General features: G+C 39.5%; 1 protein-coding gene across 12 annotated transcripts in view; it reads right to left on the bottom strand.

Annotated features, from left to right (window-relative positions):
* vav2 (vav 2 guanine nucleotide exchange factor) overlaps positions 1 to 26,646 on the bottom strand; it is a 196,130-nt gene that overhangs the window by 16,822 nt on the left and 152,662 nt on the right. For 4 of the 12 annotated variants that reach the window (XM_044174769.1, XM_044174771.1, XM_044174778.1 and 1 more), the window contains exons 5-18: positions 22,852 to 22,957; positions 22,469 to 22,483; positions 20,647 to 20,745; positions 19,257 to 19,325; positions 18,157 to 18,257; positions 9,663 to 9,762; positions 7,872 to 7,967; positions 3,799 to 3,867; positions 3,504 to 3,590; positions 1,819 to 1,907; positions 1,571 to 1,703; positions 1,184 to 1,198; positions 759 to 868; positions 497 to 598 (exon numbers count right to left, since the gene is read on the bottom strand). In XM_044174769.1, coding sequence (XP_044030704.1) covers positions 497 to 598; positions 759 to 868; positions 1,184 to 1,198; positions 1,571 to 1,703; positions 1,819 to 1,907; positions 3,504 to 3,590; positions 3,799 to 3,867; positions 7,872 to 7,967; positions 9,663 to 9,762; positions 18,157 to 18,257; positions 19,257 to 19,325; positions 20,647 to 20,745; positions 22,469 to 22,483; positions 22,852 to 22,957 — 1,191 coding nt within the window. The remainder of the gene's footprint in view (positions 1 to 496; positions 599 to 758; positions 869 to 1,183; positions 1,199 to 1,570; positions 1,704 to 1,818; positions 1,908 to 3,503; positions 3,591 to 3,798; positions 3,868 to 7,871; positions 7,968 to 9,662; positions 9,763 to 18,156; positions 18,258 to 19,256; positions 19,326 to 20,646; positions 20,746 to 22,468; positions 22,484 to 22,851; positions 22,958 to 26,646) is intronic. The other 8 variants (XM_044174776.1, XM_044174780.1, XM_044174781.1 and 5 more) reach the window with 5 other exon arrangements.

Genomic DNA, 26,646 nt, shown 5'->3' with positions numbered 1-26,646 from the left:
TTGTACTAAGCTAAGTTAGCCGGCTGCTGGTGGTAGCTTCATATAAATTGTACAGACATGAGAGTGGTATCAATCTTCTCATCTAATTCTTGGAAAGAAATCGAATAAGCCTCTTTCCCAAAATGTTAAACTTTTCCTTTGAGTAAAATTTTCAATACAGGACTTTACTATTACTAGAGTATTTTTACACTGTGGTAATGCTACGTTTTATTTAAGTAAATGATCTGACTTCTTCCGGCTTCTTCCACCATGGCATAAAACATGGATATACAGTACATATGTATAAATGTTACATAACCCCTGTCAGGGTGTATACATTTTTTGTTATTCAAGTCCACATATAAGTGTCTGCCCAGATAGTACAAATAACACTGAAAAAGAAATGTCTTTTACTACTGAATATTGTTGGATACTTGATGACGATGCATTCATTATTCATTGTAGAACATGAATGTGCTGTTATGCACATCAGCACTGGAGTTATTTGGATTGTTACCTCAGGAGCATCTTGCAGGCTCGACAGTTGGTGTTCTTATCAAATGTGTGCATTTGAAAGTTATGCTGATTGGCTGTGGCTCTCTCTGGCTTGATGTTGGACCTGGAAGTAAATAATAATGAATGAGAGGAACTGATTGGACAAGACAGTTTGTTTGATTTTGTGACAAAGTAGCTTGATTGTTCTGGTGTTTAACAATCTAAAATGACTATGATAGAATATTTTCTCCATGTAGCCAACCCTACCATGCAATCATACTCACATGGCCATGTCAAACTGCTCCATCCACTTCCTCTTGGTCTCCTCAGTTTTACAAAAGAACTGGAAGCCCTGCTTCCCTTGCAGGTGGATCAGGTAGAAACCATAAGACCACTGGAGAGAAAAAGTGAGTGAGGAACAGATGGCAGAGAGATATGTGGATGGCAATGACAGAGATAGGCAAAGAAGCTTGTAATACCTGCATTTTCAAATAAATATGCATAAAAACATACAGTGAATATGATCACATTTAATTCAGAACTAAAAGATGGTCCACATGCTTTAGCGATGCATCTGACCAAAAGCTGGAGGGCCAGTCACAGAGCCGGTGGGCGCACGTGCAATCAGGGCATGACACCCAAAAACACCACTGCCCAAAATAGGCCACTATGAGAAGATGAGTTAAATAAAGAGGTCACTTGCGCTTACCATTTTTCCACTTGACTGGTAAGCATGCAAAAAGAAAGACACCAGAGAAAGACCCAGTTACACATGCAAACATGGATAGACACATGCAGATTCAAAACAAAAAGCCATGTTAGACCGGTGGCGCAGTGCACTGCAGTATGTTTTCATGAATCCTAAATGACCTTCATTGCATTTGCATGGTCTTTCAAGCATGGACGGGCAAAATGCATATCTGACACTTCAATGCATTACTCATAAATTCCATATCTGAAAATTACCATCAACAAGGCCCTTCAGCTCAAGGGCAACATTTGTAATGATTACACAGGATGTTTCATCACCTGCACTAGCATGGTTGTCTTTACAAAGAGCTCACTGCGTAAGAAATTGCTCTGCGATGAATCTTACCTTTTTCATGTCTCTGTTGTTCATTGGGTCATCCGACATTTTATATGACTGCAGTTCAATAATCTCTTTGAGCTCATAGCTATAGCCTTTCCTCTTGCAGACAATGACCACTTTATCAAACAGGAATATATACCTGAAGACATAAAAACATTCATTGTTAATTTTGGGGTGAGAATACGTCATTGTGGGCATTGGATACTTTATTTCTTGTATCCTTTGGGTAGTTTGTCTGTAGAGTTTGGGCTCACCGGTCCTGCTTTGTTCGGTTGACGATGGAGCACACCTTTAGCTCTCCGTCTATCTTTGGCCTCCCATACTCCTCCAGTTTCACCTGCTGCTTAGGTCACAAGGACACACAGAATGTCAATCCACTGCATACTATAACTTCTAAATTTAATGAGAAACCATAAATAATTCAGCTGCACTTGAATTTCAGAGAATCCAAATAGATATATAATGAATGATACAACTCAGTTACTTTTCTGTCCTCCTAATATGAAAATAATGACAGAAAGACAAAGAAAGAGAAAATGCAAGAGTGCTGTTGTTGAAATATTATGGGACGTGACCATTAGTCTGGAATGTACATAACTTCTCTTCAAGTTCTGCAAGACTAAATGATTTATTGGGGACATTATAAAAGCGGAGGATACTGACAGGTGGACGCAAGACGATGCCAGTGTTCTTAGCAGAGGAAAGAAAACGTGGACATTTTCAAGAATGGGTTACTGCTCTGTGATGCTCAGTGACTAATCACACTGACATACTTTAAATTCCAGCCTGGTGATAACATTAGTGCCGGTGTATTAGTTTTTATAAACAAAAACTGACTTTTATAAAGATGTCGAATCTAGCATTATAAATGACAGCAGAAGCCAGAAAATTGGATTATAAAGGATATAAGGTTAACACAAGGTTTTATTTCTTTTACTGAATGGTAATGTGATGGAGTTAAATTTCACTGCAGGCAGGTGCCAATGCAGGAGGACGATTCCTAATGCAAAAAGAGAAAGTTAGAAGCACCTGAAAATGTGGTTTCACATCTTTTACAATAAATTAAAGCAATAGGTTGACATTCTGGGGAGAGACGAGAAACCGATACAACTTTCATATCTGTCCCAGCAACCTCACAGTGACGATGGACCCCTGGGGAGTTACTGCTCCTAGAAAAAAGTAGTGCAGCACATAACCCCTTGTAACACCGCAACTTGTCGTTTTTACACATCAGTTTTTGTATGGTTTAAAAAAACAAGATACGACGTGTTAATTTGTGAGCTTTAGAGATGCTGGTTGGCAGATTTTTCTACCTTTTGTCAGAGCCAGGCTAGCTGTTTCCAGTCTTAACCTAACCAGCTGCTGGCTGTAGATATTTAGTGTATACAGTGTACCGCACAAGCGTGGCATCGATCTTCTCATTTAACTCTCGTCAAGAAAGCAAATAAGCGGTTTTCCCAAAATGTCAAACTATTCCTTTAAAAATGGCTAAATAAGCAAAGAAGGTAAAGTTAGAAAACAAATCCTCATTAATAAACTAATAATAGTTTAACACTCAAAAACTCTGTGTGGGTGTGGTTTGTTTAGATTTTATTTATAGTTGGTCTCCCTGGCAACATAAGCAACTATCATCAGAGTCTGATTCTTCTATTGTTAATATTGGCACATAGAAATGCCTGAAATCACCTTTTTCCAGCCCCTCCCACTTCAAACCAGTAAAAAGAGCACAAATAAAAACACAAATCTCCTCTGTGAAATAACCAGTATTGTTCTAACTTTGGCAGATAAAGCATGTTCATGTGGGATCCTATTACTTATATTAAGAAGCTGATTAAGAAAATACGTTTTCAAGGCCCTTAAACGGATTAAGTCAAACAATCTTGGGAAAAATGATCCTCTAGGTGAAAAAAGCAGTGCCAGAGGAGTTCACAGTACTTACAAGATTTTCTATTGAACTTTGGAATTCGCTGATTTTCTTCAGCGTCTCATTGTCCCTCTTGACTTCATTGATGTACATGGCCAGGTCCTGAGAGAGCAAGGCAAACGTTCTTTCAGACTTCAACTGAAAATCTTTCTGACATCTGTCATATCATGGTAGATTTACAGTCCTTTGAGCCACAGTAGCTGTATAAAACAATTTATACAGCTTTGGCTTAGAGCGCTGTAGAGTTATTATGTAATATTTTTAAAAGCGCACTCATGAACACACATACTAACACATGTGTAAGACAGACCTGCATAGCCTCCAGAGCCTCCTTGAGTTGTTGTCTCTCTGGTCGGTCAGTTGAGTGACTCAAAAGTTCCTGTGGAGGGAGATTATTATTGTTATTAATTTGTAAAACATGTAACTGTTTGAGAATTAGAAAAAAATCCAAATTAGAGGTCTTTAACTTACTCTAACGTCATCAGAACAGCAACAAACAACTTTAGACACAAAGTCTGAACAAACACATGACACTATATTGAAATGTATGACGCAAACATTGAGCAAACATTACAGTAATGAGAGGGGTTTGTTGTGAGAGATGTATAGCTGCTCTTTACTGTGATTATGAATGTGACACTGATGTGGCTCAGAATAAGTCTCAGCTGAGCACCATCAACAGCAACATACAGTACACGAAAATAAAAGACAAGCGGAAGCCGGAGAGATTGCTAACTAGCCTCCAGGTCTGACTGTTCTTTTTGATGATGGTAAACGTGTTGTCCCCTGCAAATCAAGTTGTCCTCCACAGTCAATCAATAAGAAATATGTTACATAGTTTGATCTATGATTGTCCGTGTCCTGCCTCCTCCACTGGCTTATTGGGGTGATGTTGCTGTAGAGCTTTTAAAAAAAATAAAAAAATAAATAAAAATGAAATTGTGTCAGCTGTCCAACCAGTTGGCAAATCCAGTCAGCTGTGTCCTAAAAATCATATGTGACACATAAATAAACAAACTACTGTACTTTTTGTACTCGTTTTGTCTGAAATGTTGCATGAGACTGATAAACAAAATAAACCAACATACAAGCAAACAGAAGGAACCAACTTTCATAATGACACAATCAGTACTGAGAATGTTTTATTGTCACCTCACAGTTGCTGGAGTTCCCATTTGCAGCACATATTTAGACTACACAACAGAGCTGTGCATGACTGCTTCATATTTTGAACTTTATATCTGTATCCAAATCTTAAAAATACTATCACTGTCAGACGTGTTACAACATGCTGCACTTTATTTGCTTTGACTCATACCCCAAGGCAGCAGCAGCAACAAAATGTAGCATCTACAATTTGAACTTGCTTTTTTCAGTTATAATCATTTATGTGATATTATTTCCCATTTGTACTAATTTGGAATATTCAATAGATTGTGACTCGTCATAGCAGGTAAAGGACAGATGTAATTACAATACAATGCACAACCTGAACTGGAAAACCTAAAGGGAATGCAGACATGTGCTTTCCCCACTCTGTCAAATCAAAATGTCTGCCTTGAAAAAGCTGTATTCCCCTGCACTGTAGTTCCTGTCACTGCTAACCCCTTCACCTGCTAGCGTTGAGCTTCACCGGCTAGTAACACTTACACATACAATCCCCCAGCCCCCACCCTCCCACCCCCCCACTGCACAGGCACCCTGAACAGCCAGTACCAGTCATTAGTGCAGCGATAAGGACATTATCCCTCACTGGCCTCCCACCAGCAGAAGCACCAGCACAACCAATAGGATAGTGCTGCTATCGGTCCTCAGTGTTATTACTTTAATTAAATTTATTCTCAGTGACCTGCTGACTCAGCAGGTCTTTTCAATACCATGGTTGCTTTTGCACAAGCGAGACCGGCCAGCAACAACATGCTGCTGTACAGCTCATACACTCAACTTAAGATGAAAGATATGATCACATGGGTTCATAAAAACCACTGCAAATTCATCAAATATTCAAACCCTGCTTAAGGAGAATTATTTCTGAGATGACTGTGCTGAATGCACTTTATTTACAGTGCAGCTATAGTACATAAAAGATGAAGAGAGCCCAGCATTCACACCATGACCAAATAGGAAACACTACTCTGATGATATCTATACAAATCAACTGAAAATGTGCCCTTAGGCATGACTGGACACATACATACACACACACACAAAAACAGGACTTGTCAGTCTCACATGCCCCTAGGCCACAGCATACAGCAGTGTTTTACTGCAAAGCTGTGGGAAGCAGTGAAATGGGGTGCGTTTAATATGATTAGTGCACGGTTGATTTGACCTCAGAGCCTCGCTGAGACTCCTGCAGGGGTTCGATTCAATCTAATAGAAAAGTCGCAGCACTTTCTATGTAGTCCTGCGATCACCTGCCACAAACACTCGCCCCCGCCCCAGGTCGTTATGCACCACGTCATAAACTCATATGCTCATCCATAATTGAGATGCAAAGTCAATTAATCATGGGGAATATTGCTTGATTTATACACGAACACCGGGAGGAGAGGTCCAGGCAGTAATGCTGGCTGGGCTGTGAGTGGTCAGATTGTGCTTAAATATATTTGCATTTTAGTACAAGGGACATCAGTGCAGTGCTGCAATTAATGATTCTAGCTACCAGTAGCTTATTATAAATATATAATAAATTAAAAATATGAGCATATTTGAACCAGAGGGCAGAGCAACAATAATGGAAACAATAAACGACAAGTACAAAGGCAGACACACAGTCAAGTTGCACTAGGTTAAATGCCAAGTAGCAGTATATGTGACCACAGTGACTTTTTGAAGTTACAAAGCGCAAGTAACAGTTTTAAAAAGGGCAAAAGGGCATTGTGCCCAAATTGTCGGTGGACTGGTCACAAAAACAACAAACACAATTTCATGTGGTGAGGCTAAACGTCTGGAAAATTACAATCCAGAGAAACAACTGTCAGCAGTCAAAGCTCACCGACAGGAATAGACAGGCTCGATGCAGGATAGTTGCTAAGCATCAGCAGAAATTACAGTGGAAATTAATTATCATCTCTGTGACAAAATCTCAACAAAATAGGAGTTTCACAATGCTGGTATTTACAGCAGGCCTGCTATTCAAAGACTGTTTGTGTCTTGATCTAACAAAGGAAAATAAAAAACCTGGTGTGCAGAGAAGAAAACCTCGACTTTTGAGTGTTAAAAAGGTAATAATTGTCTTCTTCTCTCATACATTTTAGGAAAGCCGACCAATGCCGTTAAACCACAATGCTTGTCGCCAACTGTTAAATATAGGGAAGGATCGACTGTATAACATGTGTAGCCATATTATGGAAATCACAAGGTCAGGCGATTGCTTTGCATGATCATTTAAGGATCTTCTACTGCGGTCAAACATGTTCCTGACGCTGTGTCAGGCAGAAAATCATAGCTTGTATACTCATCTGTTTTATAGACAAAAGAGGAGGTGCCTGTCTTATCTTTGGACATTATGCTCTGAAGAGTCTCTATATATTCCCCAAAATGTTACTCCAGAAGTGCAGGAGTCTATAAAAACCTGGATGGAAATTGACAACCATTACTTTACCAATAAATTGCTAAATACACTACTTCTGGTGGAGTTCTGGAGCTACGAGGAGGCTGTGAAGTTTCTATGTAAGTATCATAGAAACTTCTTTTGTGGCAGTGAAACTGGGCCACTGTTCAGATACATTGTAACTTTTGTGAATCCAAGCCAACTACAGCTTCCTCCACAAAGAAGCAAGCCACAAATTTTTCAGAGCCACCTTACCCTACAGGGGGTGAGTGTTTGGTATTTAAAAGATGGAAAGTAAAGTGTGAAATGGAAATTTCCATTCCATCTTCTTCAATCATCAAAGTGATGAAGACTTCCTTTCTTTAAGACCTGCTAACATCCGACTACAGACATTCAAAGAGCTGTAGAGTGTTCAAAGATGGACTGAATCTGTAAATGCAAAAGATGGTTCCTGCTCCAAATTAGGTGCTCTACTTTGATATATTGGTTGTTTCCTTTACTTCATCTTCCCTCTGTAGGACTGAACTGTGTAAAAATGACTGTACTGAAAAACCACTGTACTGTAGGTTTTGCAGTTGTGAGATCAGAATCAGAAATACTTTATTGATCCCAGAGGCAAAACTCTTTTGTTACAGCAGCTCACTATCACGTCAGTGCGCACAGGAGTACTAAGCAAAAAATATAATACACTATAATACAGGTCAGAAAATAAATTAAGTACCAAGTGGGTATAAGTATAAAATTAAAATAAGTTTGAAGTACAAAGTAGGTTTACCGGTTGATGATAATAATACGGTATAAAGTAATAGTGCATGAACATGAGATACCTTCAGTAGTAGGTGATACTTCAGCACCCTCTGCATGGGAACCACCAGAAGATCCTGCAGCTTGAACTTTCCTTCCTGCACTTTCATAGTGCATTCCTGTGGGACAACGACACAAGCAGCAGGGCAGTTATTACACATTGCATAAAGCAGCGTTGCACATTTCCTACTAACAAGCATTCATTCATTGTTCAATAATTCATTGTGCATTGCTGCAATTGCTTCTACACATTCACGGGGCATTCCATTAGCAACAAGGCCTGTTTATTCTTTTAGGGCACAAAAGCGCTGGTCGTGCCAGCCATTTGTGATGCAATTATGCTGCATGCTGGCTGGAAAATTCCTCTGACTAATGAATATATTTCTGTAAACTCTGCACTGGCTCCATACTAAACTGTCTTTTGTTGTCGTCCTACTGTATAAGGTTCCCTCACAGCGGTTTGTGTAGGTGTTTCTTTATTCAGTTTCTATAACTGTGCAGTAAACAGGGACAGCTTATCCCTCTTTCAAAACAATGTTTTTTGAGTAAAAATACAGTAAGAAGCTGTTACAAAGCTCTTCTATTTTGAGAGAGAGTCTCTCAGTGTCAACTACCCGGGCTGTAATCACCAAATTTTTTTGTCAACAGCTAGAAGAGCCAATATTCTGGCCATTAATCCCACTATTACAGGGGTGTGTTAGCCTTCATCAGTTCAGAATCTTCTGAAGAAGTACAGAGGATCAGAGAATAATAGTAGCGCACAGGGGAGGGAGGTCTTGCAGCAGAGATGGACTCTGAATCTCACCCAGATTGAAATCATCAATGCAATACAACTTTTTCTCTTTAAAAACTCGAGTAGCTTTAACAAGACAACTATGAGATAAACAGGGAGCTACCGAACTAAAGGCAGTCCCTACAAACCCACTCTACTCTTAACACTAGTCGCCTATATACATGGGGTAATGTTGAATGTTCATTAACAGAATATTAGGAATAAAACAGCTCTGAGGGCATATTTGCAAATTACATTATTTGCCTTTCTGGTTTCATCTCATTTTGTCCTTGTCCTGAAGTCATTATTTATTCAACAGTAAATTTTACTTTCATACTTGGGTAATGATTTTGTAAGAGATGTCAGATTCTGTAGTATTTCACTGGTAAATTTGCCTAACTGCTTATGGAACATGGTTGCATTATTTTGTTTTTCTTGTTGCTTTTAAAACCCATTTCAAACCCTCATCCATCTAATATTGAATGAGGTACTGATGCAATATAGAAGCAACATACGCATATAAATATACATAATGACTATTATGGTTGCAAGTAATGACTATTTTCACTATCGATTGATCTGTTGTTTATTTTCTTGATTAATCAATTAAATTAGATCTTCAAATTGCTCCGTTTATCCATATAAAATATTAAAATGAACTAAAAATATTTAGTTTACTATCATACACAACAAAGAGAAACATCAAATCATCACATCTGAGAAGCTTGAACCAGCAAATGTTTGTTATTTGGTAAACTGAGTGAAAGGATTAATCCACTATCAAAATAGTTGCTGATAAATTTTCTGTTGATCAAGTAATGGTGCCCCTGGCTCATACCACCGCAAACATTCACAAACATTGTTTTTACTCAAATAGGCCCATAAACAGCCAGATGTGCTGAACCCTACCTGCTTACTTATTTTTATTTAGTCTGAAAAAGAAGCTTATGTCCACTGCCTACACAGTAATGTATTATTTTCACGATAATGCACTAAATCAGTGGGTTGCTAATTGTTTGGGGTGAGTGGTGAAGTACATTACCTCGACTTTAATCTTGACGTCCTCTCGTGTTGCTATTAGCTCATCCAGTGTCTTCTGGGCGTTCTCCATGTGACTGCAGTACTGACCATATATCAACAACCTGGTGAAGGACACAATTCAACAACAACTGTTCTGTTAATCTAAATACACTGTCACAGCTCGTCGTCCTTCGTGGGATATAGAGAGGAAAGGAAAACATTTCGACAAAGTAAACACTACAAATAATTGTAGATACATTTTCGACCATGGCTTCTTCTGCCAGGTCCGTTCACATTGTGCCCCAAGAAGACAAACTACATCCCAATTTGGTCACACTTGTCTTTGTACCTTAAAGAAGACTGGACAGTAATGAGGGCACAATCCACACACCCCACTGTGTATCATTAAAAACACACCTTCAATCATCCTCTCAAGGCTCTCTATGACACCAAACTCAGTGTTTCCTAAAAGTAAAGAAAGCTGTAAAAGCCGTCTGAGTAAAGACCCAATTTGGTCTATCAATCCAAAGTATTGAAAAGAAAAGTATAACCACAGTCTCTGGCTTGCTGATTACATTTCATTTTTAAACTGTTAACTACATTCACTCCCACAAGGTCCTCTGCAGCTGAACACATCTTACAAATGTTCCAAACGATGAAACATTAATGTCTGATTTTGATTCTGATTTTTATTTTTTCTGCGAGTATGGGAACATTTGAAGCCATGTGGGCTGTTCAAACCTGTTCAAAGCCTAGGGAATGGGTAAAAATCTAAAGATGAGGCTTAATAAGGTCTTAATTTTCAAAATGTTGGAAATACATCATAGCTTTGTAAAAACAAAGAGATAAACAAGATGTTTGAGTCCACAATTAGCTGTGAACTGGTTAGTGTCTTGAAACCTTTAGGCAATACACCGCACATTAATTTTAAGATTAATCACACAATTTGAGAGGTCAGCCTGAGAGTCATTTGGCATGATAGGGGGCAGATAAATGAATATGTGAATACATATATTATGATTATGAATATATGTGAATACCATGAATAAGTAATGACTGAATTCTGATCCCAGGGTAATATTTGGAGGGGCGCCTTTCTCCTGCCAATAAGCACTAATCACAGAGCACTAATGAAAGACGCTGCTTTATATCAGCTGCTTTGCAGAGTTCCTCTTATCAGCGTGAGTAAAAAAATCTCTTAATTTTGAGCAGTGAGGATATGAGAGCTGTGTTCTTTAGATATTACAATGGGACCCTGACACAGATCTGTGGGTTCAGCTGGGAGGAAGTTCAAAGTCATCTTGCCTGGAGGATGCCACTGCATGTGGCACACATTCCTGTTCCCACATTCTGACTCACTGAGTCAAAGTAGGGCATTGGCACGGCTGGTATAGTGCTAAACCAACCCCCGGTAGAGTTGGCACTCTGGTCTCTTAATCTGAATCTTGAGTGGGGTGAGGCGGTGCAGAGCGCTGGCACCCTGAAGTCTAATCAAGCCTCTGATAGATCTGCTACACAGAGAAGAGCAGCACTGCAAACAGACCGACCAGGGGAAGTTTGTATGACGGAGCAGTGGTGCAACTACAGGGAAAACATCACATGGCTTCCTGCTCTTTCCACTACACACAGAGGCACCTACTGTATATGCTATGTGCTTAATTTTAAGTTTAGTCACTGTAGTTTACAGTAAACAAGGTCCTCCTGTGACAAGCCCAGCTGTGAAAATCTTCCACTAAAAGAAAGTGAAGATAACAGAATACAAACAAGGTGCTACTTATGCACAGAATTAGGGCTGCAACGATTAGTCATTTTGAAAGAAGTAACACAACAATCTCCCTCTCACAAACAAAAAGCTAAATTCATAAGAAATTAAACACACCCTTGCTCAATTCAGTACACTTAGGGGTTTTGCTGTTACAGCTTTACTTGCTCTGGTATGAGCAGTAGCTTATTGTGGCTGATGTTAGCAAACTTAAGTGGGATATTGCTGTCTAACTGACATTACGAAATCAGTCTACTTGTGTTACTTTTACACAACGTTTTAGCATTTACCATTATCCTGTAATTGACACAGTTGCCACTGTAAACGTTATGTTGCGTTATGTTGTTAAGTATGGTTAAAACAAATACTGACACCATTTTACAAATTACGAAATGCCATGAGTAATAAGACTTATTACTGTAAATAGATTTTAAAATGATTGCAGCTTGACTCCACTGCTCCCAAAACACATTAGTACAAACTGAATCCTTCATTATTAATATGAATAATTCTGCTCTAGCGGAGGTGGAAAACTGAACCATCATCCTCTGCTCCACAGAGATCCACCAGTGATGATCACTGGAGCTTCACTGGATCCCAGGCGGAGTTTTGACTACAGCCCCCCTGCAGTGAGGCTCCTACCCTGGTTAAAGTGGCCCTGGGCTAACAAGCCCCTGATTAAGACTTGATCCACACTCAGGGAGACAGCTCCCCTCAGCTCCTGCCCCACCAGGATGACAAAGTGATTGAGATTAATGGGTCCATGATCAATTATAAGACAGCAGGCGGACTGTGCAGCGTAGCGAGGATTCAGGGGCACGTGCCAGAGACACCCATCAAAGTAAGTTATGAGGACCCGATGTGACATGAAGATCTTCTTTTAAGAAGCTGCCCTATGACAGGAATGCAAAGGGCTCAAGCGTCTGGTGTGAATGTGGGAATCATTATAGCAGTTTAAGAGTTTAAGTGATGTGAGATATTACTAGCAGTCATGAGTAGAAGATATTAAATATTTTAAAAGTAAACGTAAAGATGAACAAAATGAAGGTGAAGCAGCTAATTCTGAGGTTAGAATTGGTCTCTCTTGTGTGAAGGCAAGATCTTATGGAGTTTGTTTACATGCTCATTTATATTCATCAGTGTGTGGCCTTAATAAGGAAAATGTACTTAAAGGGACTAAAATTATATTTCTCTCACAGCAATGGCAAGAGCTAAGTGAATGAAAAAATGATTAAAAGAGTGATTTGTATTCTTATCTGGCAGAGTTTAAAAGAAGGCCATCCTTTATTGTGTGTGTGTGTGCTTGTTAATGTGTGTTTCATGTGTAGCACTGTGTGCCTGGAGCAAGCAGCTTTATCTCCAGTGCCTCAGGGCTCACTTTCTATAGTTTCTACTTGCAGAAAACAAACCCATGGCCAACCAGACAGCCAGCGCCATGATGCTGAGGCTTCATTCCCCTCTTAAAGGTTACAGTTTTGGTTTTAACGGCATATTGTATGGTTTAGTCTCAGCGCTCCCATTATCCTCATTTCCAGCAGCAGCAACAAACAAGCCCTGATAAACCTGCTGTACACTGCCTGTTCTGCACCAAACACACACATTTAGCAATTAGCTGGTGAAGAAAGTGGAACATCTAGCAGCAAAAGGACCAGATGTTGTTGTCAGGATATAGTGGAAACCAAACCAGAGCAGAAAGGAGAGTGTATATTGGACTTCCATTCATCAGGTGCAAACACAACTCTAAATGAATGCTAATGTTGCTACGTGTCAGCCAGACGTGTAAATAGGCAGCTGTTTCATAAAATGTTTGCCACAGCAGCTTTATATGGCGGGTATATGTCAAAGGGATGTGTTCTTCAGCATAGGGTGGTGTTCTTCTATCCAAAAATTATCACAAAATAAACCCTGAATTATGCAGATGTAAGGTATTACTCAAAATAATGATAGCTAGACCACTAATTTACATTCAGTGTACTCTAAAAGATATAATATCATAAGAGCTCTTATGTTTTTAAGGAATTCTATGGATGTTGACATGTGTAACAGGGTCAGTGTAGTACAACTGTATCCCTGCTATTTTCTAGTTGTGTGTTCAGTATCTTGAAAAGGCGAGGAGTAAAACACTGCATGTATGGAAAATGATACCGTATTTTGTACTTTACAGAGAAGATGAATGACACTGATTGAAAAAAAAAATCATCTTGTAGGTCTTCAGGGCATAAAAAAAAACAAGGAAGGCATCCATTTCTGGCACCAAAATGTCACACCCAAGTTCACTAAATCACACACAACTAGTCAAACAATAACTGCATCTTCAGATGTCATGTTGTGTGAAACAAGTTATGTATTTCTACATTTCTCATGAGTGACTTGAGAGGATAGTCAGAGGCTTTGTCCTCTTCACTGAGACAGGCAGTGGAATAAAAGGTCTAATGACACACAAGCACACTGCAGTATGCATCCACCCTTGGCCCAGTCATCCATACTTAGTCTGTGACATGGTAATAAGCCCAATCCTTACTTACTTACTCATCATGTCTGGACACATCATTTCCTGTTTTCTCCTTGTATCTCTGCTTGAACATTTGCAATCTAAAATACTGCATTGTATATACAAGAAGAAAAAAAATCAGAACTCTGAATTCAGTATCTTAATTAAATAGAAAATATTAATTTGGAGAGTCCAAGCTAATGGTGTTCCACATCAGCCAAAACAACTTAAGTAACCTTGAACATCTTAAAGGTCCAGTGTGTAACATTTAGGAGGAGCTATTGGCAGAAATGGAATATAATATTTATAAGTATGTTTTAACTAGTGTATAATCACCTGAAAGTAAGAATCGTTGTGTTTTCATTACCTTAGAATAATTAAAGGGGCCCTGTGAAGTTTTCTTGTAAACAAACAAAATGTATGTTTACATTGAGTGTTACTCACCAAAATGCATTGTTTAGTTCCATGTTTACTAGTTTCTTCTCTGCCTTTGCTGGTCATTTTCTTCTCCTAATGAAGCCAATTGGCAAGTTTTCTTTGTTTTTTTATAAAACCTACAGCAGTCCATATTTGAAAAAGAAGTTTGCAAACAGGCACTAGTATAAGGAAAGGGAGAAGCAGTACAGAAATCTCTAAACAGAGTTGTTTGAGACAGTTTTCCTTTGGGTTGGAGAGTTTGCTGGTGCAGTAAAAACTTGCTGTTTGTATTCTTTTTCACTGCCATGATATCGCCCTGCTGTGCTGGCCTCTTTCATAATGAGGATGCTGTCGTGCATGTTATTTCACAGAAAATGCAATTTTGAGTAACTGCGCCCTGGGCCTTCACCCCCACCCTCGTGGAGCCCTGCAAGCCGAGCCAGGCGACTGAAGAAATCTCCAAGCAAACCAGAAGTGACAGGCTGTGGAGCCAACTAATATTCTCTGACACATGGCATTGGGACCCCCTCACCTCCACTCAACATATCCAGCACACAGCAAATGGAGGAGAACATAGAGCAAAGACCTCCAATAAAGAGGCTCATAGTGCGGCCATGATTAGGCACTGCGAGGATATCAGGGAGCCAGATTACTCCGGAAATGAGTTGGGGAATGTTGTAAATGAGGATATCAACAAGAGGGTACTTAGGTGCCCATTTAGTTTATAGAGCTTCCTCTGAGCGCACTTTTCCATTCAGCCCGGTTCTGGCTGTTTAAGAATTGAGAAGTAGGCGAAATAAACCACTGACATTTTCAGCATGGCATTTAGTTCAATGACAAACAAAGAAAAAAAAAAAAAGCTTTTCATCTTTTGCACCAACGTGAGAAAAAAACATACAAGCACATTGTTGTAAAGGTCACAGGGACTTACAAGCATAGATAACCAAATTAATTATGCCAAGCCAGGTACTCAAGAAAACCGGCCAAGATGCCTGATGAGAGCGGTGCTGTGTGAGTCCAAATCCCCTGGTCACTGTTGCTTATCGCCACAGAGAGACAAAAGACCTCAGTGGCTCATAATGAGGCAGGTATACACATCAATCACATGCAGAGAGTCAAAGCCTGTGACGCACAGAATCTGCAAATCTAATGAACCGTTTTCTTAAAATAACCCGCCGTTGCATTTTGGAGAATGTCGCTAAAGGTAAAAATTAACAATGAACGGAATGAATGAAAGTCATCAGCAAATTTGTTTATGAATAGAAGGTAAATGTTAGATATTTGCTGCTTCCACCTTTGTGCCAACAGTTTTGTTTCAACAAGACAATGTCTCAGCACAAAACCAAGTCTGTAAAGAAATGGTTTTCCCAGTTTCCCGGGTGTGGAAGGACTTGACTGGCCTGCACAGAGCCCTGACCCCAACCCCATCCAACACCTTTGGGATGAATTCCAATGCAGACTGCGGCCCAGACATTATTGCCTTATGAATGCTCTTGTGGCTGGGTGCAAATCCCTGCAGTCTTATGGAAAGTCTTCCCAGAAGAGAGAAGATGAATGTCAATGGTTTTCGAATGACATGTTCAACAATCACATATGGGTGTAGGGTTCAGGTGTCCACGTACTTTTGAGTAGAAGGCAACACGCACACTCACGATTTGTCTCTTTCGTGGTGCAGGGAATCGATTTACCCAATGTTTTAATAATGTTTTCCTTTTTAGTAATAACAAAAGGATTATAGATCTCGTATGTTTTGATGGTTGAGGGAATCTTGAATGAATAAGCTGCTGTATGTAATCATGGACACACCTCAAACACAGCTGTGGACTATCATGCAATTATGGGCTGTTTTTAAGCAATGTGTCACTTTATGATTGATATGACTTGATACCTTTTTTCTTTTCTTTCTTTTTTTTAAATCAATCAATGCAGAGGTGATGGGTCCATGTACTTTTGGCCATAAAAGTGTAGTTATGGTACAATTACTTTGCAAGTAATATATTATCTAATAGATTTTCTGTTAACATTTCATCCCAAAAAATAATCCAACAAAATCAAATCATGCAGTACATGAGACAGTATGACGCCCACATTGAAAAACCAAGACCAAAAACAAAAACAAAGAAACTACCCCCCCAAAAAAACCATTTTATTATTTATAGTGATTTTAACCTCAACAAGGCAGTTACTCTAAGCCAGTTTTACCATCCTTTTTGTACACCTAAAAAACACAGCTAAAATCACAATCATCCGGAAAAAAATGGTTGAATCTACTCAATCAACAATGTGTATGATGATGCCTAACCCTCTCCCTGTATTTCCCCCCGTTTCCGTCTCTCCATGTGCATCCTTTCATGTGACAAATTCCCAGTCCTTTACAGGGACCTTGGGCTTGCTGGACCGTATTTGCGTGCAAAGGAAGATTTCCAACCACTGCTCGCTCAGAGCAGAGAGTCCGATGAGGAAGGAGATACAGTAGGAGTGTGTGCATGTGTGTGAGATAGAGTGAGTATGTGCCTGCCTCTGTCTATTAATAGGAATAGAGTCTCTAGTGTCACACCAACTTTGTGTTACATGGCCCTCTAGGCTTAAAGGAAGAGGCCTGCGATGAGCCTATTATTATTATCACGGTACAATATTATTATTACCTATGCAAACTGACTTCGTCCAAAGAAATACTGTGACTGCCTGTTTCAGGTTGGAAGGATGAGGAGGAGGATCACGGTGCAGAGGCACATAATACATACTTATGTATGCAAGAACAGGTATACACACACACACACACACACACACACACACACACATACACACACACACACACACACACTCAGAAAAGCGTGTGACTAACTCTTGCAGTAATGGCTGTATCATTCGAGGAGAGTGGCACATCCATGGCTCTGTATGGAATCATGACCAGGGCCAGAACCTATCATCAGCATCATTACCATTACCTATGAAGCAGCCACACTCGGCACAGCAGGGAGGCAAGTCACTGCTCCCCCTCAGGGATGCAAATTATCCACACGTTGCTCAGCAGCTGGGCAAGATGGAGATCCATCTGAGAGAAAACCCTGATCGCCAATAAACCTCAGCTTTCCCAGTTCACTGCGTTTTATACTCCCCACACAACAGAAATCTCCATCTTATGAAGTCATTTCTGTCTATAAAAGAGTCCTAAAATATTTAAAACAAGTGAAACAATCTGTCTGTGCTAAAGTTGTTTACAGATAAGGCAGGTGGCTGCACTAGAATTGAAAAAAAAAAAAAAAAGAAACCTGATTTTAGCAAATACTTGAGATACAAAGTTCATTTGCAGAAACAGGGTAAACTATTCTTACTACACTTGGATATGTGTTCACGTATTTCAAGAAAATAAAACTTAGAATTAATATTACAGACAAAATTTACTGGATGAGAAAGAAGTGTGCGTTTTAGAAGAGACGATGAACTACACATGCAAAGAATATAATATATAAGAAAGAAAATGATGTGGTAGTGTAAGAAGAGACAAAAGTGTGAAGGAATATAAATGTGACAAGCCAATGCAGTCTTGAGTGGATTTACTCTGATGGTTTTGGTTGAATGGGGATCAATTGGTTACATGCTTTCTCAGCTTTTTCATCTAACATGTTTTGTTTTAATTGACTTATCCTTTGAACACTAAGCCCAGCAATCACCCACCTGATCTGTGGATGCAGCCTCCTGAATTTGAAAGGGCAGGGAAAAAAATGCAGCTTCCTCTCAACTACAAGTGGATTTTAACACACTGTGTACATAACATAACCCAAAAAGATCAACATTGGCATGTGCATAGACCAACAACACATATAAAAATTTCAGGTTACTAACCTTTCCTTGAAGTCAAGGAAGATCTTCCCCAGCCCACTTCCTCCACTGACCATGTTCAGGTCGATGGCTCGCAGGAGGGCAAAGTGGACTTTGATTACATCCTGAGTGAACATCACAACATTAGAATCTATCCATTTTAATGCACATTCCTTCCTTTATACAGAGTTACGCACATAGATCTGTACATACTGGGATGGTTATTTCCTAGGATTTACAGTACATCAGGTGTGCAATGGTACATGTATTCATCCCGAAACGTTCAGTACAGGACATTCCTTATATATTTGATTGGTATGCCCTATGATTCAAATGATTATGACTACACCCATTGGTTCCTACTGAGGGCGTTCATCTTTAAAAACGGCTCACAAATACATTTCTGTCAGGACATTCACAACAAGGTTTTAACCATTTATTGCAGCAATATGCATTTTAGTTTGGCGGTGTGGCTCTGCTTGTGTGATGCTCTGGAACAAATCTGAGCAAGTTTGACACAGACTGTCCCTGAGCCCACATCCGATATCATTTACATCTTTTATTTGTGAGTGTTGTGGTTAAATTATAGAAACACTGGACAGTAATATCTCCGACAACACCAGGACTATATCAAACGTGCTAATTCATTAACAACGACATCCCAAAATGTGTCGACTACTGGAGTGAGCAAAAAACAGTTTGAGTTGAGGTTCATCTATTGAGAACACAGGACTCAACACGGGATTCAAGCTTACGCTCAGAGCCCTTGCTATAATGTTCCTTTAGGTGTTCACAGTTTAGTTTGGCGCGATACTGAAATGTTGCTTTTTCTTTTCTTGTAAATGATTCATTGACCAAGTTGTACAGCAAGATTTTTTTCAAAAAGAATGAAAAGAAATGGAATCTTTTGTTTTCCCCCCACTGTGATGAAAACTCTGAACCACGTCACACAAAATCTCAGAGCATATCGTGCCGTGAATTTTGCATACTGCTAATATACATATATACATCACATCCAGTCATTCATTCAGCCATCCATACACATATTGAATTATTGACTTGGTGTGCGTCACATCCAGACGTGCTGTGTAGACATCAATTTCTTTGCTTGAGCGATTACTCACCTCAAGATTGACAAAGATAGCCTCCATGTCCTGTGGACTCAAGACTTGCTTCAATGGGATCATGTAATTCTAAAGAGAAACAAGACACAAGTCAGTGAAAACTTTGTTTTTCAAGAGTAAATATAACATAAGTCTTAAAAAACAAATACTCTAACTCAGAGTTGTCAGTTTTTCATGTAAAAAATGTATTGATAAAATGAAATAAAGCTCTGGCCAAGCTTTTAGCAGATCTGTAAGAATTTATTTAAAGGGCAGCACAACAGAAAGTTAACTGCAGCAACAAAGAAAATCAATACCAGGCTACACTTTTAAAGATGGAGCCACCATATTGTTGTTCACAGGGTGTGTGCAGTTATTAACATTGTATCTGCCATAAATACACACTATACAGCTGTTCTCTGTGCTGCACTTGTGCTTACAGAAGAAAAACCTGTTTCTCTAACAGTGTTTTACGGTTGTCACATTCCATCATCATAATAATAACAAATAGATCAACTAAGAAGCAACGAAGAGATGGCGGGCTTTATTAACCCCAACTCAATTAAGCTTAATGCGTCCTCTGATCATAAGAAGGTTATTTATTCTCATTTAGTCTCGTGTTGGTCTGACGCGGGAAACACAGGACGCACATTTAGTTTAATGAAATTAGCGGAGCGGGTGATTTGTGGCTCGCCATCAAATCGCGAATGAAATCTGTCAACGCGGAAACTGATGTGTTAGCAGCATTGAACAATGGTTTATTATCACACTGAGAGAGCTGCTGTGTGTGTGTGTGTGTGAGTTTGTGATTCTTTAAGCAGACAGAATTCGCTGTTTTACATAGGTGCACCTTGAGTTTGTCGGCAGCAGTGTTGAGAGTAGTGGTGTCCAGTGTAACACGGCTACTGTGATCACTAACTACTGTTATGCAGCAGCAACACAGGAAGAAAAAAAGAGACTGTGTTGGGCAGGCAAACAACATACCAGTGAGAGGTAAGGATGTTAATGACTTTAAGAAAATTATGTAAACTTTATCTCATTACAATTTTAGAAAATGTGAAATGTGTAATAAGTAATGCATAACGGAACACTTGCTGACTGTGTGTGTGTTCACGTATATGTCCTTGCGCCTGTGATGTGTGTGTCTATACTTAAAACCCCAGGGATCAGTGTCTCCTGTGGGGGCTGAGCCAATAATAACTGCATCGATCTGCTCCTGTGACATTTGTGCTCCCCGATGAATCTGCCAATAGCTGACATTTCCATGCTGCGACCCGGCCAAGAGGCCTGAGACACCAACAAAGAAGTGACAAAAGGAAACTCTAACACGACATTCCTTGTGCCATGCACATACATCAACACACGTACATGCACATGCAGCACACACAGACACACATATTGTGACACTCACCTTCTCAATGTCCTCTAAAGTCTTGTAGTACTTTGCTTCCGTCTCCTGGATCTCCACTAAGCAGCAATTTCTCTTGTCATCTTCTGTCATACCCATTTTCTATGGTGAGAATAGGAAATATAATGAGTCAGGACAATTAGACTATATGATTTTGGATTATTGATTGGCTATTTTTTTTATTACAATATAGTCCAGGTCTACATTTTTTAGTTTGAAATTACTTTTTTTTAGCAAGACTAAAAGGATTATGTTTCTTGGTTTTTCAGTGATGATTTTTCATGAGTTCAAGCTAATGCCAGTGTCCCATTCAGTATCTAAATTAGTGACATACAAACACTGTTTGGGATTTTAAAGGACCATGCCAGCGTTTTTTTTAATGTTTCAGTCAATTCTCACAGCTAAGCATTCTGTAAACCATGCTGCTGTGTTTTAGAAATGTTAACATGTTTTCTACCATTCCAGGAGCCCGTTGATTTCTATTCATTTCCAAAAACTATGAAATCTATAAGCACACTCTTGAAAATTGCTTGAGTTGTGTAATCCATCAAATTGCATTATCTGTATGCGATAATGCAGTGCAGACTTTTCCAATCAATTTACACTTAAACTGCATTACCATGCAACCATAATATAATATTGACAAAATGAATGCAGACTTGATGTTGACCGTGATGGATTACACGACTCAAGCAGGTTTCAAGAGTCTGTTTTAATTTATTTCACCAGGATAATCCACTCATTTTCGATACTTCTTTCCAGGGAGTCCTGTGTATACAATTGATTGGATTTACTAATTGATTTTCATACTGTCTGAAAATTAATGGAAACCAATAGCTGCTGGAACAAAAGGAAAAATACATCTAAAAATCTAAAAAGTAAAGTCTGTGTTCAAACATCGCTGTCCTTCAGGTTGGACTGTGCTCTACAAACACAAGTGTGTTTAATTAAAGCAGGCCCGATTTCTAAATCAAATTGAGCCAGATAAAAATGTTCACACACACACTGACTGACTGCAGCTGTAAAGGGAGCTGGTGATGACATCAACTTTGGAGAGAAAGGAAGATGTGTGAGCTTGTGAGCTTTTGTATGTAATGTATGTGTGGGCTAGCTGGCTGAACAGGCCATATGTATATATATGTAGATGAATCAAGGGTCTTTAAGTTATAGCCATGCAAACAGGCACGTTGTGAGGGGGCGGTGGAGGATGGGGAAAAGATACAAACTTATCTACATAGAGCGTTTCTCATGAGACCTGATGTCTGAGTAAGTATCCATGTACGAACATGTGTATATATGTGTTTCTTTGAAAGAACAATATATTGTAATGCATATTGTGAGTGACTCACTCAAATGACCATGGTAAAAAACCCACATAGACAGAGGTTTCATTTGTATACAGATTTTCTAACTAACTAAGCCATCTGGGACAGAGATGGCTTTTGAAACACAGCGCTAATAATACAAAAATGGGGGCTAACGATGTAGGTGCAGTCCAAGTCTAGGCCTCAATCCAGCATGTAGTCAACCAATCAGAAGCTAGAAAGCCAGCAGGATAATGTTTATTACTTTGAGGTTCAATGTGGCAGATGGCGGTGCTCACTGGTGTTAGCTAACACTGCAGTCACCGAGCTGAAGTCACAAGTGTCTCCAATGGGCCCTGAGTCAGACTTTGAACCAGATGAGGTCTCCTTTTCCCCTATGTACGGGTCAGTAATCTAACTGGCAGGTCATTCTCTTGGGATGCTACAAGTTTGTTTTAAATTAAGTGGTGGGGGGAGTTAGCTGACAGGGTGGGGTGAGTCACAAGCACAGCAACACTCACCTGCATATATCTGATCTGCAGCATGGGAAAGGCAAAGCAGTCAAATTTATCACCAGTTATGTAAGTGACTTCTAAGTGCGTTTAGAGATACGACGTCATGCAAATACTATACGACGGCTCCAGAGACAATGACAGTGCACATCACAGAAATAATCGTTAATAATCATTGCATCCTTTCTGGTAATAGAGAATATATTTTAGATTTACATGTAATACATCAAATTAAGTGTTATGTTTACTGAAAATGCTTCAGTCATAGACCTTCAACAGGCATCAGATTCACAACATGACAAACACCTGAGACAATTACATCATCAATAATTGATTTAAAAAAAAACATCCCTAATGATAAAAGGGCAGAGATTGTGACACAAAGTTCTCACCATGGGTTGTCGTACTTCCACCTTAATGATGTCCTCATAGATGTCATCCCCATCGTCCTCACATGGCACACAGTCGTAGATGTCATCTTCACCCAAGTCATGCTCACTGGGGAAAAATAACACGTGCACAAGTTAGATGAACAGCTGTATCGAAACACAACCTTAACTCAAAGCATGAATCCTTTTTACTCTGCCAAAACGGCTCATGTGTCCACTTTAAACTGCTCTGGCAGCTGAAAGGCACTGAGCAGTCAAACCAGTACGAACTCAATATCGTTCATGAGCCCTACCTGAAGAGTGATAATGGTGTTCCAGGCAAGCAGACACAGTACCAAATGTTCCCAACTCATCACTATTGAGTGGCATTCCCTTTTAATGTGTTTATGTTGCTTTGGCACCCAGCTAGCTAACTGACCTTCAATTAGGCGAGCAGCCAGCAGAGCACAGAAAGTTACTGTGGAGAAGAGCATCTTCTGGGAAAGAGCCTCAGGCTCTGGGAGCCACAGTGTATCTCCCTCTGTTCTGTGAAAGTAATTACTGTTTGGTAAAGTTACTGAGGCAGTGGCGAAGCCTCAGCAGGAATACGCTTTGACCACATGACCTTTCCTGTAGTGCCCATTTGGATGTAGTTAATAAACAGGGAGCTTTAAGTCCCCAAAAAGGAAATACATGATTAAATACTGTGAATAACTAAAGGTAGTAAGACTTTCCTGCTAAATAACGCAGGACCAGGGTTCAAGCTTGGCAATTGCTTGCTTATTTAAACAAAATTCAATTCACCTCAACTGTATTGAGGTGGAGGGGGTATAATGCTTATGTATGATGTTGTCATGGATTCCTATTTTTTTAACTGATATTTGTTTACATTTTGGCAAAGTGGCACCACTAAAAGTATGCCGAATTAGCTATTAGCAGTTCCTGTTTGCAATGTACCCATGGATGTACAGGCAACTATTGCCGGATTACTCTGATACAGAAGCTAACTCAAAAATGTGATGACTCTCAGGCAAGTTCTGGAGTTTTTTCTATGATTTCTGAACAGATTTATGGACATTTATTGTGAGGGAGATAATGATATCCTCAGAAAGTGTACATTGAATATAACAATATGTATATCATGTCTGTGTGTTCTGATTTGACTGAGTTATGAGAGGGAGTGTGCATTTTGACACAAATTGCAGCTAAGGGTTTTTAAAGTACCTTAATTGCCTCCGTGAGCTGTGCATCACAGCTACTGCAGTTCTGACTTCTGACCATGTTGATAAGCCAAATCAACGGGCCAAACTACAATAACTAACTTCCCGTTGTGTTTAGAACACCGGAGTGCACCTGTCCCTTTCACCTCCACCTTTTTGTAATTAGGGGAAATAAATGAATAAACACTATAGATAAATAAAGATTGTACTGTAAGAGTTGCCAATCTCTACTGCCTTCACATGCTCAGAAAAGGAGGACCAGGTTTCAAGTGACAAGTGGCCGCCCTGCTTAAATGTCCTTGAGCGGGACACTTAATGCCCACCAGCTCAAGGGATGCTGTTTTGTGCTCTGTCCTGGCCTTAGCGGGCGCAAGCGCAAAGAGGATTTCTCTTCTTGGATGGATAGTGCCAGCACGTATACCTACCTGTTTAAGTATTCTTGAGGAAGATACTTCATCCCTACTTGCCAAATGGGGCCCATAACCTTGCTGTCCTAGCACGAAACCAACTAGGTTCAGATCAGAAAGTTTTATTTGACTTTAAGATCCCCGAAATGGGGTATTTTGTAGGGATTTTATGTACTTTATTAATTCATGAATATTCTAAAACAAGATTTATGGCCACAGGTCTAGAAAAATACAGGTTGTTGGATTTTCTCCCCTGTGATGTGGCTACATACGACCTCCTTCCTCCTTTCAATCTCTGTGTGAATAGGGGGTAAAAAAAAAAATCAGAGAACATAGAACTGCCCTCAATCAAATATTCAGCTTTGTCATCATGCTCGTGCTTGTTTGAAGTTTTAATTGAGGTGGCTTGGTTCACTCTCAGCTCTGTGCTTCTTCTGTCTTCATTAAGTAAAAGTGGCTCATGTTGAATACTGAGAAGGCTGTGTGGGAGGACAACGGTCAGTGTCTCCTCTCTGAACTCTGAGACTACAGTACGCTCCACAGAGACTAATGTGCTGCATGGCAGGGAAGTGTTTCAGAAAGCAGATGCTGTACTTCATTTTGCTCTAATCCCTCAGAGACAGCATTATACGAGGTCTAGTGCAGTGATATGAATATGACCTATGGAGAGATCTAAGAGGAGCAGGATCTCCAGAGAGAGCATGGAGGAGGCAGTCTGAGTGGGGTCTTTTTATAAAGTGGTAATTATTATAAGAAGAGAAAAATATTAAGAATAAACATTAAATTGAAAATAGAAAAACTGAATACAAACATTTGGTGCTGTTTTCCGTCATCTATATCTATTGATCCTGAACTTGTACTGACATTGGTGATAGCTATTCAATTCAAGATATTTGTAATTCTTTTCATCAATGATTACTGATCGACTGCCATACTGACGTGGCTGAGGGCTCAACAGGTTTGGGGGAAAGCTTCTCTCTTCTTTGCTCTTTGAATCATTCAAATATGCATTGAAAAATGTTTGATTTTAATGACATTTTAGAAAACTGGATGTCGATTCTGCCATTTTCCTAATTGTCTGCTTTTATTTTAATGCATTGTCTACATTGATTTTTCCAAATATTAGCAAGAGAGATCAATATTCTAATGACTGCCAATGCCCCATTCAGTTTTCCTGATTGTTTTAGATCATCAGAGTCTCTATATTCTGAAACCTCCTTTAGATTTCTAATTAGTGATGTCATCAATGAACTTCTTAACTGACTGGCTGTTTTCACTGTCAATATACATTGATCCTAAAGTCAAATAACTATAAGGAACCCCATATCAAGATCTTAATGTAGTAACGTGCAAGCCTAATCTACATACTGTCCTGGGTTTCACAGAACCATTAAGGTTGCTGCTAACGAATTATGAAATATGCTTGTTTTACAAACAAAACACTGCATAACCTTGAGGCGTGTGTGTGTCTTGTGCCTCTATCTTTGTGAGGACCAATTTAAGCTTTAAACCTTGATAGTGATGACATTTTGGATAGTCACTCTTTGTAATTTGAGGACAATTTGGCCACTAGGCTAAGTTTAGTAGTGGTCAGGTCAATCTGAGGGTAAGAACTAAGTTAAGGTTATGTGTTTATTGTATTCTATTTTGTCTTATTATCAATGCATTTACATTCAGTAATCACCTCGCTATACATTATAGTAGTTTTAATTCAGTAGTTTCGCGGGATTCAAATCGCCTTCACATGCACAAGAGACTCACAGGAAACAGACAATTACATGGGGTGCCAGGGCTTGCATAAGTATTACGTGTGTGTGTGTGTGTGTTATTAGAAAGCCAGAGAGTGAGAAAAGAGAGGGACATATTTCTTGCCAGTGTAGTAAATCTGTCGCACCACGACTTTACTATTTATGTCCCTTTACGTCTTGGCTTTTAAATCATTCAAATGCATTTTGTGTGTGTGTGTGTGTGTGTGTGTGTGTGTGTGTGTGTGTGTGTGCATGCATATGCATCACAATGCATCAGATAGAGAGCAGGAGTCCCAAGGACTCATGAATTAGTTCTTATTTTCTGTCTGATTACACAGTGACAGGCCGGAGGGTGTCCAGTGTGTTTGCACGCAATCGGCCTGCTAGCCTCTGCTCCCAGGCTTCAGTGCCATAGAGTTACATCAGTGGAGAGGAGGGATGGAG

The sequence above is a fragment of the Siniperca chuatsi genome, linkage group LG18, assembly GCF_020085105.1.
Source record: "Siniperca chuatsi isolate FFG_IHB_CAS linkage group LG18, ASM2008510v1, whole genome shotgun sequence".
Lineage (NCBI taxonomy): Eukaryota > Metazoa > Chordata > Actinopteri > Centrarchiformes > Sinipercidae > Siniperca > Siniperca chuatsi.
The sequence above is the reverse complement of the archived record's forward strand: the minus strand, read 5'-3'. Positions and strand labels throughout refer to the sequence as shown.